The sequence below is a fragment of the Chenopodium quinoa genome, unplaced genomic scaffold (genome assembly GCF_001683475.1).
Source record: "Chenopodium quinoa cultivar QQ74 unplaced genomic scaffold, ASM168347v1, whole genome shotgun sequence".
NCBI classification, from domain to species: domain Eukaryota; kingdom Viridiplantae; phylum Streptophyta; class Magnoliopsida; order Caryophyllales; family Amaranthaceae; genus Chenopodium; species Chenopodium quinoa.
Genome location: NW_018742244.1, coordinates 351923 through 372175, shown reverse-complemented (window position 1 = coordinate 372175; position 20253 = coordinate 351923). Strand labels below are relative to the sequence as shown.

The window sequence follows — 20253 nt, the reverse complement described above, 5'->3', positions numbered from 1 at the left end:
ACTATATCACTTGAACCAACTTTTGTTGTCATCACAAGTTGTATTCTGTAAGGGGAGTGCAGTTTAGCTCAAAATTGGTATCAGTTTCTTTTAGTTGGATTATGAGATTAAAGTTCATACTTTTTGAGCTAAGCTATCTATTCAATTAATTTCATATTAATAGTGGAAGGACAAGGGAAAGAGAATCGATTTACATAATATCCATACAAACATCATCTTTGCATAGCACTAAGTCGATGGCTTTGTCTTTTCTTGCCACCTTCTAACTCTCTTAATATAGTGTTGATAACTTGATATTTGACCTAAATTACATTATATTTTATGTGTTGCAGCATTAAAAATTGTGAGCTTCATTCAATTGTCCTCACAGATAGGAAGTGAGTTCTTTGTAATATTGTGAGTTATTTCCAACTTTTCAATCTCAGACTGAGTAATTTGGTTTTCAGTCTGATAGGGTCTAACTCTAATGCACCAATAATCAATTATCCTAGCAAGATACCAGATGGACCCGACCTTCCTAGTGATGTTGCTGATGAAAAGGAAAACAATCATTTCTGAGTAAGAATAATCACATCTCACATTGATTTCGATTATAAAGTTTTCATTTTAAACTTAAATTCGTGTCTTTTTTGATGCAGATTTATTGGATGTTCATGAATCATGAATTTCTCATCCAACAAATATGAGATTATGATGATATTCGAGTGGTTAAAATTTGGGAGTGTCTCGAATTGGTCAATTGACTAGATTGGTAAATAAAAAAAGACCATTAGCAACAGTTTGGTAAAAAAAAAATCATTCCGGCGACAATTTGGTAAATAACATAATCTCAAGTTACAATTAACCCAAAAAATACAAAAATTTCCGACAAATTACTCGCGAATGCTTAATTTAGTTCGTTTTTTGTGGTTTTTTTTACTAACCTTTTTTTATGGAAATAACAGTTTCAAGAAAAAAAAAATGTTGAACTATCAATTTCACTTAAGCTTCTTAATAACAAAATTCTTTTAAAAAGGGGTTGGAAATAAATTTGGTATTGGGATTTAGCAAAATAAAAAGGGGATGGCATATTAATTCAAAATCTTAAATGGGAAAAATAAATTTAAAATCACAAAAAAAAAGAAGATTTTTTAAAGAATTTGTGGACAAAAATAGGTTTTTTTTTGGCTAAATTTCGCTGGAATTTATGGTTTTTATTAAATTGTCGCATATAATTAGACTATTTCCAACCTAAACAACCAAGAAAACTAAAACCCTCCACTACCTCCATTAATTAATTATTGCAGCCTTTGCAGGTTGTAATAAAAAGTCATATTATGAAATTTTATATTAATATCTAACAAAATATATTTTTATTATGTTAGTAAAAAATTGTAGTCAAAGTTAATACATGAATAGTGAAAAAAGTCAAACGTATCAGTTATTGTGGGACAGAGGGAGCAGATATATATTAAAGACCTGTTTTGATCTACTGAATTGAGCTGAACTGGACTAAACTGAGCTGAACTGAACTGAATAGTGCTAAAATGAATATTTTATGAGAGAAGAAAATTAGTTAATTAGGAAATGAGTTGATTGGAGCTGAACTGAACTATGAAATTAAGTTAAAGAAAATAGGCCCTAAATACTTATTTGTAGCCTTAATGAGTAATGACTACATATAAATAACATTATTATAAGTAATGGAAAGAAAAACTTAGGGCTTGTTCACATTTATTGAACTGAACTGAATTAATTGGAGTTGAGCTGAACTGAACTGAACTAATTGGAGTTGAGCTGAACTGAACTGAATTAAACTGAGCTGAACTAATTATGTTATGAGAGAGAAATTAAGAACTAAACTGAAATTAAGCTGAAGTAAACAGGCCCTTAGTACTATCCATATATGTATGAGACCATCTCCAACGGTGAGACTCAAGTTTGAGTATTGATACAAAATGAGTTGTTTTTTACCTCTAATGGTGATACCATACCCACTTCTCAATTTAGCAACTCATATGAAGTCTAAATTCTTAATGATGAGACTCTCTAAAATATACAAATATCACTTTCAATTTATGACCAATCAATTATTATAAGATTATAAAATAATTATAAAAAAAAAAGGTAAAACTTAAATAAATTACAAAATATATTAGAATATTGACATGAACCCACACTTTTTTGTCAAATGAGACTCAAAGTTGAGTATCTAAACTTAACAACTTTCTTTTGGAGTTGCTAAGTTAAGATACCAACTTATTGGTATACATTGCAAAAAATACTCCCTCTCTCCTAAAAATACTCACTTGAGTCTCACCATTAGAGATGGCCTGAGATCTAAGCTAGTTTTTTTATAACAGTAAAATTTTAATTCATGACAACACTGGTTTGCCCTAAAAACTTGTTATAACATCATATACGTGAACTCCTTTTTTTTTTTTTTTTTTTTTTCCCTCTTAAATAATTTAAAACTAAATAAATAATGATGGATATCTACACTGTTAGAAGTCTAAGAGCTAATTAGTCAAGACAAAGAAACAAATGCAAATTGAACAGTACAACAATTGGATATCCTGAATAAGCACGACCAATTTACCAAGCCATCAAATACATATCATAATTACAATTAAAAAAAATGATGATTAAAGCTTCTTGTTATCAAGACGTTTATTGTGGTACATAAAAGTAGGATTGTACCTTTTGAGCCTGTAATTAGAACTCTCAGATAGAGCTGTCAAAAGTTGACCCGATTCAAAATACCGACTCAAAGCCGATTATAAACCGACCCATCTGATGATCATATATGATTCCAACGGCATTATATAACCCCGAGATGTATCCCCTAAAATCTAAAGTTTTTTCGACACCAGAACCCGAAACCTCCAAAATTTCTCAAAACGTGGATATTAGCCTTCAATTTTGGATTTTTTCGACTTTTTTTCGCCCGTAAATAAAAATTATCGAAATGTTTACCATCGTACCTAATACCCTCCGGGAGTCCAATTGAGTTTGTAAAACCATCCACTTTGCCTTTAAACGGCCAATTTAATTACCGGTTTACAACTTACATGGATTTCATTAACTCAAGCCTACTACGAACATTTATGACAACATATAATAATCATATATGGTCCCAAACGTCATTATATGACCCGGGAAGCATCCCCTAAAATATTAATACTTTTCTACACCGGGCCCCGAAACCTCCAAAATTTCTCAAAAAGCGTGGATATTAGCCTTCAATTTTGGAATTTTTTGACTTTTTTTTGCCCGGAAATAAAAATTGCCGAAATGATTACCATGGTCCCTAATACCCTCCGAGAGTCCCATTGGGTGGGTGAAACCATTCAATTTGCCTTTAAACTTCCAATTTACCGGTTTAAAACTTGCACTGATTTCATTAACTCAAGCCTAGCACGAACATTCATGACAACATATAATGATCACTTATGGTTTCAAACGGCATTATATATCCCCGAGATGTATCCCCTTAAAACTCAAGGATTTTCGACACCGGGCCTCGAAACCTCTAAAAATTTCTAAAAAAGCGTGGATATTAGCCTTCAATTTTGGAATTTTTTGACTTTTTTTCGCATGTAAATAAAAATTGCCGAAATATTTACCATATTCCCTAATACCCTTAGGGAGTACAATTAGGTGAATGGAACCATCCAATTTGACTTTAAATGGTGAATTTACCGGTTTACAACTTGCACCGATTTCATTAACTCAAGCCTACCACAAACATTTATGACAACAAAATAATGATCATATATGGTTCCAAACGACATAATATGACCCCAAGATGTATTCCCTAGAATTTCAAGACTTTTCGACACCGGGCCCCGAAGACTCCAAAAATTCTCAAAAAGAGTGGATATAACCTTCAATTTTTGAATTTTTTTCGCTCGGAAATAATTGTCGAAATGTTACCATGGTCACTAATATTCTCCGGGAGTCAAATTGGATGGATGAAACCATCCAATTTGTCTTTAAACGGTCAATTTACTAGTTTACAACTTGTGCCGATTTCATGAACTCAAGTCTACAACAAACATTTATGACAACATATAATGATCATATATGGTTCCAAACGGCATTAAATGACCCCAAGATTTATCCCCTAAAATCTAAAGTCTTTTCGACACCGGGCCCTGAAATCTCCGAAATTTCTCAAAAAGCCTTCAATTTTGGAATTTTTTGACTTTTTTCGCCCGGAAATAAAAATTACTGAAATGTTTACCATAGTCCCTAATATCCTCCGGGAGTCCAATTAGGCTGGTAGAACCATCCAATTTGCATTTAAACGACCAATTTAATTAACGGTTTACAACTTGCACGGATTCATTAACTCAAGCCTACTACGAACATTTATGGCAACATATAATGATCATATATGGTCTCAAACGGCATTATATGACCCCGAGATGTATCCCCTAAAATATTAATACTTTTTTTCACCGGGCTCTAAAACCTCAAAAATTTCACAAAAAACGTGGATATTATTAGCCTTCAATTTTGGAAATTTTTGACTTTTTTTCGCGTGGAATTAAAAATTGCCGAAATGTTTACCATGGTCCCTAATACCCTCTGAGATTTCAATTGGGTTGGTGGAACCATCCAATTTGCCTTTAAACGACCAATTTACCGATTTACAACTTGCACCGATTTCATTAACTCAAGCCTACCACAAACATATATGACGTCATATAACGATCACTTATGGTTCCAAATGGAATTATATCACCGCAAAATGTATCCCCTATAATTTCAAGGATTTTCGACACCGAGTCTCGAAACCTCCAAAATTTCTCAAAAGCGTGGTTTTTAGCCTTTAATTTTTGATTTTTTTTTTACTTTTTTCCGCCCGGAAATAAAAATTACCGAAATGTTTACCATGATCCCTAATACCGTTCGGGAGTCCCATTGGGTGGGTGGAACCATCCTATTTGCCTTTAAACGACCAATTTACCGGTTTACAACTTGCACCGATTTCATTAACTCAAGCCTACCATGAACATTTATGACAACAAATAATGATAAAATATGGTTCCAAACAGCATTATATGACGCCAAGATGTGTCTCCTAAAATTTCAAGACTTTTCGACACCAAGCCCCGAAACCTCCAAAATTTCTCAAAAAGCGTGGATATTAGCTTTCAATTTTGGAATTTTTTGACTTTTTTTTCGCCCGGAAATAAAAATTGCCAAAATGTTTACCATGGTTCCTAATACCCCCCGAGAGTCCAATTGGGTGGGTGAAACCATCCAATTTGCCTTTAAACAGCCAATTTACAGGTTTAAAACTTGTATTGATTTCATTAACTCAAGCCTAGCACGAACATTTATGACAACATATAATGATAACTTATGGTTCTAAACGACATTTTATGACCCCGAGATGTATCCCCTTAAAACTCAAGGATTTTCGACACCGGGCTTCGAAACCTTTAAAATTTCTTAAAAAGCGTGGATATTAGCATTCAATTTTGAAAATTTTTGACTTTTTTTTCGCCTGTAAATAAAAATTGCCGAAATATTTACCATGTTCCCTGATACCCTCAGGGAGTACAATTAGGTGAATGGAACCATCCAATTTGACTTTAAATGGTGAATTTACCGGTTTACAACTTGCACCGATTTCATTAACTCAAGCCTACCACAAACATTTATGACAACAAAATAATGATCATATATGGTTCCAAACGACATAATATGACCCCAAGATGTATTCCCTAGAATTTCAAGACTTTTCGACAACAGGCCCCGAAGACTCCAAAAATTCTCAAAAAGCGTGGATATAACCTTCAATTTTTGAATTTTTTTCGCTCGGAAATAATTGTCGAAATGTTACCATGGTCTCTAATATTCTCCGGGAGTCCAATTGGGTGGATGAAACCATCCAATTTGTCTTTAAACGGCCAATTTACTGGTTTACAACTTGTGCCGATTTCATGAACTCAAGTCTACCACAAACATTTATGACAACGTATAATGATCATATATGGTTCCAAATGGCATTAAATGACCCCAAGATTTATCCCCTAAAATCTAAAGTCTTTTCGACACCGGGCCTCGAAATCTCCGAAATTTCTCAAAAAACGTGGATATTAGCCTTTAATTTTGGAATTTTTTTCGCCCGGAAATAAAAATTACCGAAATGTTTACCATAGTCCCTAATATCCTCCGGGAGTCCAATTAGGCTGGTAGAACCATCCAATTTGCATTTAAACGGCCAATTTAATTAACGGTTTACAACTTGCACGGATTTCATTAACTTAAACGAACATTTATGGCAACATATAATGATCATATATGGTCCCAAACGGCATTATATGACCCCGAGATGTATCCCCTAAAATATTAATGCTTTTTTTCACCGGGCTTTGAAACCTCAAAAATTTCTCAAAAAACGTGGATATTAGCATTAAATTTTGTAATTATTTGACTTTTTTCGCGTGGGAATAAAAATTGTCGAAATGTTTACCATGATCCCAAATACCCTCCGAGATTCCAATTGGGTTGGTGGAACCATCCAAGTTGCCTTTAAACGACCAATTTACCGATTTACAACTTGCACCGATTTCATTAACTCAAGCCTACCACAAACATATATGACGTCATATAATGATCACTTATGGTTCCAAATGGCATTATATCACCGCGAAATGTTTCCCCTATAATTTCAAGGATTTTCCACACCGAGCCTCGAAACCTCCAAAATTTCTCAAAAAGAGTGGATATTAGCCTTCAATTTTTGAATTTTTCGACTTTTTTTCGTCCGGAAATAAAAATTACCGAAATTTTTACAATGGTCCCTAATATTGTCCGGGAGTCCCATTGGGTGGGTGGAACCATCCTATTTGCCTTTAAACGACCAATTTACCGGTTCACAACTTGCACTGATTTCATTAACTCAAGCCTACCATGAACATTTATGACAACAAATAATGATAAAATATGGTTCCAAACAGCATTATATGACGCCGAGATGTGTTTCCTAAAATTTCAGGACTTTTCGACACCAAGCCCCGAAACCTACAAAATTTCTCAAAAAGCGTGGATAGTAGCCTTCAATTTTGTAATTTTTTTAACTTTTTTTCGCCCAGAAATAAAAATTGCCGAAATTTTTACCATGTTCCCTAATATCCTCCGGGAGTCCAATTAGGTTGGTGGAACCATCCAATTTGCCTTTAAACTGCCAATCTAATTACCGGTTTACAACTTGCACAGATTTCATTAACTCAAGGCTATTATGAACATTTATGACAGCATATAATGATCATATATGGTCCCAAACGACATTATATGACCCAGAGATGTAACCCCTAAAATATTAGTACTTTTATACACCGGGCCACGACACCTCAAAAATTTTTCAAAAAGCGTGAATGCCTTGAATTTTGAAATTTTTTGTTTTTTTTTCGTCCGGAAATAAAAATTGCCGAAATATTTACCATGGTCTCTAATATCCCCCGGGAGTGTGGAACCATCCAATTTGCCTTTAAATGACCAATTTACCTGTTTACATGCAAATTGCATTGATTTCATTAATACAAGCCTACCACAAACATTCATGACAACAAATAATGATCATATATGGTTCCAAACAGCATTATATGACCCCGAGATGTATCTTATAGAATTTCAAGACTTTTCGACACTGGGCCTTGAAACCTTCAAAATTTCTCAAAAAGCGTGGATATTAGCCTTCAATTTTGAAATTTTTTGACTTTTTTTTGCCCGAAAATAAAAATTGTCGAAATGTTTATAATGGTCCCTAATACCCTCCGGGAGCCAATTGGGTGTGTGGAAACATTGAATTTGCTTTTAATCGGTCAATTTCCTGGTTTACAACTTGCACCGATTTACAACGACCAATTTAATTAACTTGCACTGAACCCGACTTGAACTGAAATTGAACGAAACCTGTTTTAGCCCGTCAAAACCCGAATTGAACCCGACTTGTTACTAACATGGCCTGAATTTAATCTGACCCGTTCCTAACCTGACCCGAATTTAACCCAACTTGTTACAAACCTAACTCGAAATTAACCTGACTTGTTATTGACCTGACCCAAATTCAACCTGACTTGTTTTTGACCTGACCCGAATTTTACCTTACCTATTACTTACCCAACCCAAAAATTCAACCCGATCTGTTACTAACTCGACTTGAAATTAACACGACTTGTTATTGACCCGACCTAAATTCAACCCAAATTGTTCCTGACTCGATTTCAAATCACCTTAAATGCAATTTAGACCACCTTATTGTTGTTGATCAAAGCATTTTGTCTTGGGAAACTTAGTCGGTCCAAGCCGGTAAAAGAAAGGAGCATCATCCTCAAATTTAAAAGTAAAATATAGTATATATTTGTTGTATGGTCAAAGGAGATAATTATCTTCCTAAATTATAGACTATAGTTCCCTAGTATATTTCCATATATATTATAGTCAATGGAAATAATTAGCTTGGTAAAAATGATAATTATCTATTTATAGTTAGTTGAACCCGAATATGACCTGACTTGGAAATAAACCGACCTGATTGTAACCTGCAAATTATTGACTTGAACATGAACCGAATAGAATCCGAGAATGACCCGACTTGAAAATGACCCAACCTGATTATAACCCCAAATTATTGACTTGAATAGATCCCGACTCAAACCCGAAAATGACTCGACCTGATTCTAACCGGCAAATTATTGACTTGAACCGAACCCGACTCAAACCCAAGAATTACCCTAATCTGTTTTTAACCCGAATTAAACCCGACCTATTGTTCACTCGATCCGAATGTAACCCAACCTGTTATTAGCCCGGCCTAAACCCGATAAGAAGCATGACCCGACGTGACCCGACTCAAGCATGACCCAACCCAAACCCGACCCGCATAGGTAATGTTATTAATTTGAATTGACCCAACCCAAGTTGACCCGACCCACGCTTACACGAATTGACAGCTCTACTCTTTGTGCATGGTAAAATATTAAATTATATTATATCAGATAGCATAATAAGTCATACATACTAGTCCATGTTGCTTTAAGTACAAGCAAATTATTTACAAAGATGATATTCTCTCCATCAGCAAAAGATCCACAATGTGTAAAGTATAGCATATTAGTTAGGCGAGTTCATTTAATGACGGAGAAGCAGAATCCTAGTAGTTCGAAGTGGCCACGCTGAGAGATTGGTTAGAAAAGTATGAGCAACTGCTGGTCAAGGTGCTCTTGTTAAAATGAAAGCACAATCTATATAACAGATGTCCAATTAGCTCGACTGTGATGAGGAGTTTAGCTCAGCTTCTAGCATTCTGTCCGCAGGCATGCTACTTGCTGGTGGGCCAATCAAACTTAGCAATACCTGCAAATTAGATAGTTAAGTATGCAGCAGAAGTTGTATGAAAGGATTGAGAAGACTGCAACTTACAGGCAAAAAGACGAGCCCGTGCAGGAAACCAATGATAACTAATGCCAAGTACATTTGAAAGTAATAAACCTGCAAATATATATAAATATCAGTTATATGATCATACATCAGGTTGTCACCCATTTCATAATATGGAATAGTGATAGATCACAGATAGATGATAGACCACAAATATCTCTGATTTTGCAAAGCATAGTACAATAACTCCGACCAGCTTAGTCAATGTGATTCCACTGCAAAAGAAGCAAAAATAGGTATCAACTAGAAGAATTTGTGTAACAGCAAGAGATTTGACTTTAATCAATGGTTGAGAGCTCATAAGGTCATTAGTCATATCTGTATTAGGCTTGATATGATTATATGATGTATTCTAGTAATTAGTAATAAAGGAATCACATAATACAAAAAAAGGTGATGCATGTGAGGCTGATTGAGGCATGTCCAATACCCATGAACGATTACAAGTCATTGACATGGTACCACTAGATTACAATTGTTGATTAATACAGGAGCGTGTTACCTGAAAACAGAAGCTCCCATGGTACCAAGCGCCTCCTTTGCTCGTTGGTTTCTGTCACCGTGGCTGACCTGAAAATAATCCAGCAACTTGAGCACCATAGAAGAAAAAATATGGAAAACTATAAAGGGAGAAAACTATATCCGCGAGCCTTTCCTAATTCAATTTAACTAGTTTTAGAAGGGTCAACCAACACAAGAACAAATAATTCTAAAAAATTTACCGAAAATGCATGTGTTATATGAACACAGAACTCAACAGCAATTCCTATTGACATGATAAGATTGACAACAGATACAGCATTCAGTTGGATGCCCAGGATAGCCATAACACCCTGCATTTTCCATCATACAACAGATATGGGGTAAGTAAATATCAAAAATTAGTTCAGAAAGAAACATATGAATATCTGAATACCGGCTTTAACACCTAGAAAAGCATTCCAGTCCTTTTGATAAAGATAATGTCAGTGTTGAAGTCAACAATGATGCAATTCCACAAGTGGGTTTACAGATTCTAACCATTAACATACACAGCCTACAAGCTCTAACATTCAAAGTTATAGAAACTTCAAAAACCAAGTATAGAAAAACAAATTTTTTACGTGTACGTAAGAGAACGATGTAGGATTTCAAGACTGATAATTTCTAAGGCAATAGTATCATATTATACCATGAGATCAACCACTATCATGGCCAGAACAAGCAAAATGATGGCCGAACTCCACAAACTGCAGTTGAAAAAAATAAAATATAAAAAATGTGCAATGAGCTTTATGAAAGGAAGAAAGTTGAATACTTGCATAAATAGGCAGAAAGGACCAAAAGTGCAGGGATTTCAGGCTTCTTACCTGGAAGTTATGAATAGGCACACAATGAAAACAGCACCTGTGGTAACAATTGACACATCACTGAGTAATTCTTGAGCATTGTGTCATGTCTAAACTAAGGCCATATGCTAAACTGAATGAGAGGACAACAACAACATAATCAAAGAAAATGAAACACTAAAATTTTCAATTATATAAGACCATCGACTATAAGTCTATAAGTAATAGTTTTTTTTTTTATTTTTTATTTATTTATTTATTTATTTTAATATAATAACATCTGAATCATTTCTTTCCTTTGGCTCTGAAAGTAAGACTTTCTGCCTTATCCTTACTGTCATGTGTTGATGTGTGTATACTGATTGTTTTCATTGCTAATAATTTAACTCTCAATATGACCTCTTATATCAAATACCAAATAGTATAGAATATAGATCTCAACATTTGGTATTAGAGAAAGACCAACTAGAGACTAAGACATCAACCAATAGAGAAAAAAAAACCAAAGCATACAATATAACCATAAAAGTTATTTTAGGTTGATAATCATTAAGCAACTTTCTCAAATTTGATTTGCTGACAAAAATATTTGTAACAGTCAACAAGTAGAGGAAAGAATATGCTTCACAACTCCATATTCATATTCCAATTCAGAGAGAAACAAATGAAACGAGGGATGTATGAACTTGTGATACTGCCCACAAGGTGACAAGATTTATGTTAATAATAAAGCCAAAGGCTTTTAGAAGCACTTTTAAAATACTAACCAAGGGCAATAGCTAGGTTGATGACAGCAGTTCTCCAAATGTCCAGATATTGCTCAAAAAATATATAGAAGACTGAATATGGAAAGATATCCATCTGCAAAATTATCATACATCCAGTAACACCATGAGAAACACAAAGATGAAAATTTTTCCCAACAATGAAGGTTTTTAAATAAAGAGGATGTCATTCTATCCCTTAAGGACTAAAGGAGAAAGAAGAAAACCAAAAATAAAATAAAAAAGTATGATTATACCTCCAGCGAATCAGAAATTTTTGAGCTGAACTGACGGGCAGCACGGAGTGCATTAACGTAGTCACTCTGTCATTGAAAATGAATCAAATGGCTTGAGGGATCTTAACAATTACAAATGCCCTATTAGGCTAAGAAACTATTGGTTATGTCACACTGTAGACATGAACTAACCTGTCTGTTGACTGGTGTGTGATACGTTCGAAACTCAGATGCTCTAATAACACCGCTCTCATAACCTGGTTCAGGTTTCAACAAACAGATTTCAATCCTGGAACTTATAATTTGGGAGAGACATTTCTAGAATCATGCATAGTAGATGGCAAAGGTGAAAAAGAAGAAAGGAAGAGAGAATAGTAGACCATTCAAGTCCAGACTAGTAGAGTAGGCTCCATGACCCCCCTTAGCACAATCAGCAGAAGGCAATGCATCGAGAAACCATGGGAGCTTTTCTCTAAACTGTGTAGTAGAAGGACGATCGTTGCGAAGTTCTGAGTGGCGAAAGCACTGGAAGATATTCAACATGTAGGATTCATACTAGTATACTTGGTAAAATAATTTATGACTAAAGAAATTGGCAATTAATTTTTATTATGCATAAAGAAAAACTTCATTACTGTAGTACAATCTTTGCAAACTCCCCCATAACCACAAGGCCCTTCGTCAGGTGAACAGCATGGAGGCTGGAGAGCAAATTAAGATACATTGATAAGAAATACTAGTAAAAGAAACAACTAGAAGCAAAATCAATTTTATTGACAAATCCTTGCTAAGAAATGCATTCCTCATTGGCTCATTGCACAAGAACAAGTTTAGTATTAGTGCGGTTGTCTGCTCTCAAACTCACAATTATAAAATAAAAATATTTACTAATCTAAGTCAAATGTCTAGTATATCAACTTTGTGGATCTATAAACTCATTACTTTATGACTTAAGTTTTAGCCTTCTCTCTGCCAACAGGTTCTCTAATTGGTGAAAACCTAACAGCCAGTCACTCGATGTCAATTTGACTCAAACCTAAACTCTTTTGTGGCCATTTTAGGTGGGGGGTTAAGAAACACTAACCTGATCATCAGGAGGGCAATAGCTACCATTAATAAACTTTCGGCAACAACCAAAAGCTTCAGGTGATAGCCACACTAGAAAATCATCAAGCCACGAGGCTGCTGGCTTTGCAATGTAGCTAGATTCTGATGTCAAAGATGCTCTTGATATCTGCAATCATTTAACCACGAAATCCATTTGTCAAAGCAGCATGGTAACTATGGACACACATAATATAGTAAGCAGAACAGAAAAGGGGTAATAAGGTATGTTGGATTTAGGCAAAAAGTGCATGTTAAAACAGATCAGAAAACATATATGTAGCCATGTAGGGTGTAGCCATAATGATGAAAATCAATAGAAGTAAAAACACACTTTAATGAAGCACACTATTAAAAGGGTGGAGACAGAACACAAAATCAGCAAAAGGAAATGGGGGTTTCACCTATCCAAGCTGAATAAAAAGAAAATGACAAGGAGGAAGAAGTTTCATATGCAAGAAGCACACATTAAAACTGAATTCATAATGCATCAATTTCAAAATCATAAAAGCAGTTAGTACACATCTACATTAAAAAAAAAACATAGCTAAGCTAAACCTGAGGACACCAGCCAGTATGCTAAATACAAAGTATATTCTACCAAAGACTTAAGTTGAAAAGTTACCTCATTTAGAAGAGAATTCGAGTCACACTTGCTAATTGAACACAATTGATTTGTATGCCTTGAATTAGAACTGCAAAGATATGAAACATATATCTTTATGAAAATTTACATAAAACATACGATGCTAACTAGAATATAGCAAATTGAAAGGCAATCTTTTGTTGAAATATATGTTACTGAACTAAGATATGAGATATCACTTACAAAGGTGATTAGAATTCAGCCTCGAATATACCAATTAATAGTTTGTCAAGTATCCATTATTCCATTGTTAGCATAATGCATTGTCACTTGAAACTTGAGAATGTGACTTTAACTAAATATTATAAGCTGAGGTACCATCATATACAATAGCAACACTGTTTCTAATTTTTAGCAAAGCCTAACAGGTAACTTTCCAATATCCCAAGAAATCCATCATAGAAGGGTTGTATGTATTAAAAGTTCACAGTTGTTCGGATAATTAGTGGTTTAAGGGCCTTCTGTTGGAAAGTTTTCCTCCGCTGTGGAGTGTGGACTGTGGTTAATCTTGAGGGGGATGACGAGATATAGCAATTGATATGAGCGGATCATTTTCTCTCAAAGGTTTTTGTAAGTTTCTCAGAAAAATTAAAATAAATAATGATTATGGGATGACAAAAGCACCTCCTAAAGCATTAAATTCTTCATAGGAAACAAGGACAAACAACCAAAGAGGGATTCCAGCAAAAGGTGTTCTTTAGAAAAGGATTATATTCTGTGAAGCAAGTATAATTCACTTCATGAGGAGAAAAAGGCTATTGTCTGCTCTCCTTCTTGGGTTCTATCTCTGAACTCTCTGAGGCTCAGCTTTGTCTGTAATGGGTTGTGTGCAGCTTCATTCTGTGGGGCTAACTTCATGCGGTTTGGAAAAGAAAGATGATTTGACTGTTGTAATGTTGAAAATTGTTCTGTTTAGTTAAATCTATTTAAATAAAAGCCCAAAAAAGCCCGCTGATATAGAAAAATTGAAAACTTCTCCATGAAATAAGTTTTAGTGCACGAGTACATGCCTAATGAAAAACATAACAAATACCTGTAGTTATAATCCTTTACAACAAAATACAGGGGAGGTCCAACTCTGAGATGCTCTGAAATATTATTAAAATAGCCCTGCAACCACAAGTGAACTATTAAGACCAGGAAGAGTAGGCAGCGGGATAAGATAACATAAAACATCAAGGAACTTGATAAGCACAGAAAGACCTGAAGATATGAATCCCGAGGAAGAGCAATCTGTTGCTCTAAACCTGGCTCAATCCTGGGGCACAAAGCCTACACAGAAAAAAATAGAAATGTAATAGAAATATTTCAAACGAAGTTGCAGGTGGATGGATGCGTAGTTCAAAACTTCAATCAACTTAGAAATGGAAATTTTGACGAGTACAACTTACGATGCCTGCTAAAGCCAAACCAGAAAATAGAGCAAGAACAAGTACTTTAACTCCACGATGTAAGAGAATGGGTACATGAATTTCCTGCAGAATGATAGGACTTTTAAAAATCAATATTATCCCCGACGAGTCTCTTCAAAAATTCTAAATTGTTAGCTTCTGCAAATTGACAAGAGCTAAAGCCAAAGGCAACTACGAAATGAAGTTGTTATATCATCAATGTCAGCAATCAAAGTTCAATCATCAAACTTGACAAACTGCACTGAAGAAAGAAAAATACAGTCATTTTCTCAAAAAAAAAAAAAAAAAAAAAAAACAAAAAAAAAAAAAAGTAGGCCGTTTGCTAGTGTTTAAATGATATTGAGTTACTTTGATGATCATTTTAACTTCCAAAAATTAAAAATCTACATAAGACAAATATCTATTAACTACAAAGACCAAGGATCTGTCATCATGTAAGTATAACGGAATCTTGGAGGACATAAAAAATAGGTAAGATCAATAAAATACAGATATCCACAAAGCAGGCAATTCCCATATTATTTTTCTTTTCTTTTATATATAGAGGATGAAGGGGATGCCAAGTAGAGGACACGGACACCATAATACTTATAGCCTCTTTAGCACATCAAAGCTTTGCATACTGAGGCTTAAACGAGTTAAATCTCCTGAATAAAAAGTCTAAATGACCTTCGTCTCCTCTAATTATTAAGCATACCTTCATATATTGAGTAAGCAGTCCTGGAGTTCTCTGATGAATCTCTGTGCCATACATATAAATACATATATCAGCTCAATTATACGATGAATGCAAATAACAGACCAAACCCATCATTTAGAGAATAATTTGATCAACAGTCGAATCAGAAATGCAATTGAACTGATCTTGTTGAACCTCTATTTAATTCCACAGATGCTGATGAAACTCTAATGCATGGGAAACAGTCAATTCTGAAGTCTTCAGCTCTCTTGAAGTCCAAAACTATCAGTGCAACAAAAGCACTGAGTTGAAGAAGAAAGTCCAGAAAGACGGCCAAAGCTACAGAGATGGACACAGTTGTATCGATCAATTGAACAAATTAACTTAAAAGACAAAATAAAAACTTCAAATAATAAAAATCAGAACCAATCAAACCTGCAAACATAGAAAAAACACGGCATGCTGGCATAGTGATAAAAGCTCCCACTGCAAATGCCAAGACCTCAGATAAACTAGCAAGTGTTATGGAGGGACCAACTTCAACAAGGGCATTGCTTATTCGTTCTTCTAGAGATATTTCAATTGACTGCCGTTTTGCAGCATGTACCAATATGCACATGTTATCAACTCCAACCTGTCAACAAAAGATTGAGAGACTGAATGCATAAATTATGTTTGAAAGCACTTTGCACCCTTAAACCATGAAGGTAAAGGAAAGTAAATAGAAAAAAAATGTTAGCATTATAAGCACATGGAAGATCAAAAATATGCAACAAGGTGTTTAAACAACAAAGGCTATCCTGAAATAGCCAATAAGCCTTTGTAAAAGTAGATTTTACTATCAATTCAGGCATCATAGAAAGATGCATAGTAAATGACAATAGGTTGGAAAATCATGGCAGAACATTTGCATAGATGAAAATTAAAATTGTGAAGATCGAAATATACTTCCTCCGTTTTCTTTTACTTGCAACACTTCCCTAAAAAGGAAATGTCACAATACTTGCAACACACTATAAAAGGAAAGTTACTTTAGGGAAAATTATACTATTTCCCTTATTTAAAGCACATGACCCACTAAATTACACTCCTAACAACCACTCATCTTATTTTAAAGTTTATTATATCATGTAAACCCCACCTTTCTTAATTACCGCGCTAAAAGGTGTGTTGCATCTAAAAGAAAACGGAGGAAGTAGTAAACAAGAGTATATCATGAACCTATAATCCAACATGAAACAAGAATGCTGCAAAGCTATATTCTTTTATCTGGAGTAAATATAACAGCAATGCAAGTTGTTATAGGCAGTTTTTCAGACTTGGAATTTCAGATTGTAACTAGCAATTTAATAAAGGTGGAAGCTTTAATATTGATTAACAATGGTGGAAGGGTTACAAAATGATAGGATTAATAGCTTTAAACTATCACTCTCATAATGTTAGAATATATGTTAATATATTCTTGTATATATCTCTATGTTAGTTAAGTGTATATTTAGAGTATATTCTTTCCTAGTTTGTTAGCGTAATTATCGCATAAGATAGCCATTGTATTTTGTATATAATCTTTACACAGCTAATGAGAATGATCAATGATCACATTCTTTCATGGTATCAGTAGGGTTTCGATCCTAGTTTTCTCTTCCTCTCATACGGCCCATCTCCTTCCTTCTCCTCAAATTTTCTTTCCTCCTTCCGCTGCAACATCCCATGGCTGAAGCTACCAAAAATCACCCCACTTTGACTATCACTAACGTGAAGTCTCTATACATTCTTTCACATAATAGCTTGAGGATATCAGTCACTAACAATGGCTTGAGGCCATGATTCTCTAAGGTTTCCCTTAAACACAAATTTCTGCTAACCATTTTCTATCCCCTCCCTCTCTATTTATACTTAGGACTATTAACCTAGTACTAGTTAAGCAATATTAATAGAACACCCATACTACCCCTCCTTAGGTTAGTCTATTACAATTACAAACGCTTAATGATACAAATGACAAGATCATTTAGTCTCTCCATCCAAATGATAAAGACTAAATGACACAAAGGTAAGGGTTCAAATTACTTCATGTTAACTATATTGAAAATATTGACATGATTATGCTCAACATGAAGCAACATTTTGCCAAATGAATGGCATACTGACTCATCCTTTCGCAATACAATGCAAGATAATGCTTCAATTATCTATGCAAATTAGAGCTATCAAAATTTGATCCAAAAGATGGTGACCCAGACAAAACCTGACCCGACCTGAAACCAACCCTAAACCCGAGTTGACCCGAGTATGTGAGACTCGAACCCGAACATGAAATGACCAGGAGATGACCCGACCCGAATGTAACCCGTTAATTATTGACCAGAACCGAACCCGACTTGAGCCGAAATTGACCCAAACCCGTTTTAACCCGAATTTAACTCGACTTGTTACTAACCTGACTTGATATCAACCTGACCCGTTCCTAATCCGACCCGAATTTAACCCAACATGTTACAAACCCGACCCGAAACCAACCTGACTTGTTATTGGCCTGACCCAAATTCAACCAGACTTGTTATTGACCCGACCCGAATTTTACCAGACCTATTACTAACCCAACCCAAAAATTCAACCCGATCTATTACTAACCCGACTCAAAATCAACACGACTTGTTATTAACCTGACCTAAATTCAACCCCAATTGTTCCCGACCCGAATTCAAATCACCTTAAATGCAATTTAGATCACCTTATTATTATTGATCAAAGCATCTTGTCTAGGGAGACAAAGTCGGCCCAGGCCAGCAAAAGAAAGGAGCATCATCCTCAAATTTAAGAGTTAAATATAGTATATATTTGTTGTATGGTCAAAGGAGATAATTATCTTCCTAAACTATAAACTATAGTTCCCTAATATATTGCCATATATATTATAGTAAAAAAAAATATTTAGCTTGATAAAGATGATAATTATCTATTTATAGCTAGTTGAACCCGAATATGAACTGACTTGGAAATGACTCGACCAGATTGTAACCTGCAAATAATTGACTTTAACATAACCTGACTTGACTCCGAGAATGACCCAACTTGGAAATTACCCAACTAGATTATAAGCCGCAAATTATTGACTTTAACCGAACCCGACTTGAACCCGAGAATGACCCGCCCTGATTATAACCCGCAAATTATTGATTTGAACCGAACTCAACTCAAACCCGAGAATGACCCGACCTAATTCCAACCCGCAAATTATTGACTTGAACCGAACCTGAGAATTATCCTAACCCGTTTAAACCCGACCTATTAAATTTATGAAAACATATAATGATCATATATAGATCCAAACGGCATTAAATGACTCCGATATGTATCCCCTAAACTCTCAATGCTTTTCGAAACCGGGCCCCGAAACATTCGAAATTTCTCAAAAAGCGTGCCTTCAATTTTGGATTATTTTGACTTTTTTTCGCTCGGACATAAAAATCACCGAAATGTTTACCATGGTACCAAATACCCTCCGGGAGTCCAATTGGGTGGGTGGAACCAACCAATTTGCCTTTAAATAACCAATTTATCGGTTTATAACTTACGCCGATTTCATTAACTCAAGCCTACCCCGAACATTTATGAAAACAAATAATGATCATATATGGTTCCAAACGACATTATATGACCTCGAGATGTATTCTCAAGAATTTCAAGACTTTTCGACACCGGGTCCCGAAGACTCCAAAAATTCTCAAAAAGTGTGGATAATAACCTTCAATTATTAATTTTTTTTTTACTTTTTTTATACCGGAAATAAAAATTGCCGAAATGTTTACCATGGTCTCTAATACCCTCCGGGAGTCCAATTGGGTGGGTGGAACCAACCAATTTGCCTTTAAATAACCAATTTATCGGTTTATAACTTACGCCGATTTCATTAACTCAAGCCTACCGCAAACATTTATGACAACGTATAATGATCATATATGGTTCCAAACGTCATTATATGACCCTTAGATTAATCCCCTAAAATTTAAAGGTTTTTTGTCTCCGGCCCGAAACCTCCAAAATTTCTTAAAAAACGTGGATATTAGACTACAATTTTGGAATTTTATTAATTTTCTTTGCTCGAAAATAAAATTACCGAATTTTAAACCATGGTCCCTAATACCCTCTGGGAGTCCAATTGGGTGGGTGGAACCATCCTATTTGCCTTTAAACGACCAATTTATTGGTTTACAACAGGCACCGATTAAATTAACTCAATTCTACCACGAATATTTATGACAACATATAATCATCATATATGGCCCCGAGATGTATCCCCTAAAATCTCAAAACTTTTGACACCGGGCCTCGAAACATCCCAAATTTCTCAAAATGCGTGGATTTCAATTTTGGAATTTTTCGACTGTTTTTGTCCGGAAATAAAAATTTCCGAAATATTTACCATGGTCCTTAATACCCTTCGAGAGTTCAATTGGGTGGGTGGAACCAAACAATTTGCCTTTAAACAACCAATTTAGCGGTTTACAACTTGCACCGATTTCATCAACTCAAACCTACCACGAACATTTATGACAACATATAATGATCATTTATAGTTATAAACGACATTATATGACCTTGAGATGTATCGAAATGTTTACCATGGTCCCTAATACAATCCG

The 20253-nt window shown here is 34.8% G+C and overlaps 1 protein-coding gene across 1 annotated transcript in view; it reads right to left on the bottom strand.

The window, feature by feature from the left end:
* Positions 1 to 8967: 8967 nt before the first annotated feature.
* LOC110738269 (Niemann-Pick C1 protein-like) overlaps positions 8968 to 20253 on the bottom strand; it is a 33412-nt gene continuing 22126 nt past the window's right edge. The window contains exons 20-39 of the mRNA XM_021918649.1: positions 16043 to 16241; positions 15803 to 15946; positions 15626 to 15669; positions 14908 to 14991; positions 14720 to 14788; positions 14550 to 14626; positions 13496 to 13565; positions 12851 to 13000; positions 12402 to 12467; positions 12147 to 12291; positions 11959 to 12023; positions 11788 to 11853; positions 11534 to 11627; positions 10788 to 10824; positions 10610 to 10667; positions 10161 to 10271; positions 9941 to 10008; positions 9587 to 9653; positions 9421 to 9489; positions 8968 to 9354 (exon numbers count right to left, since the gene is read on the bottom strand). Coding sequence (XP_021774341.1) covers positions 9262 to 9354; positions 9421 to 9489; positions 9587 to 9653; positions 9941 to 10008; positions 10161 to 10271; positions 10610 to 10667; positions 10788 to 10824; positions 11534 to 11627; positions 11788 to 11853; positions 11959 to 12023; positions 12147 to 12291; positions 12402 to 12467; positions 12851 to 13000; positions 13496 to 13565; positions 14550 to 14626; positions 14720 to 14788; positions 14908 to 14991; positions 15626 to 15669; positions 15803 to 15946; positions 16043 to 16241 — 1776 coding nt within the window. The 3' untranslated portion in view covers positions 8968 to 9261. The remainder of the gene's footprint in view (positions 9355 to 9420; positions 9490 to 9586; positions 9654 to 9940; positions 10009 to 10160; positions 10272 to 10609; positions 10668 to 10787; positions 10825 to 11533; positions 11628 to 11787; positions 11854 to 11958; positions 12024 to 12146; positions 12292 to 12401; positions 12468 to 12850; positions 13001 to 13495; positions 13566 to 14549; positions 14627 to 14719; positions 14789 to 14907; positions 14992 to 15625; positions 15670 to 15802; positions 15947 to 16042; positions 16242 to 20253) is intronic.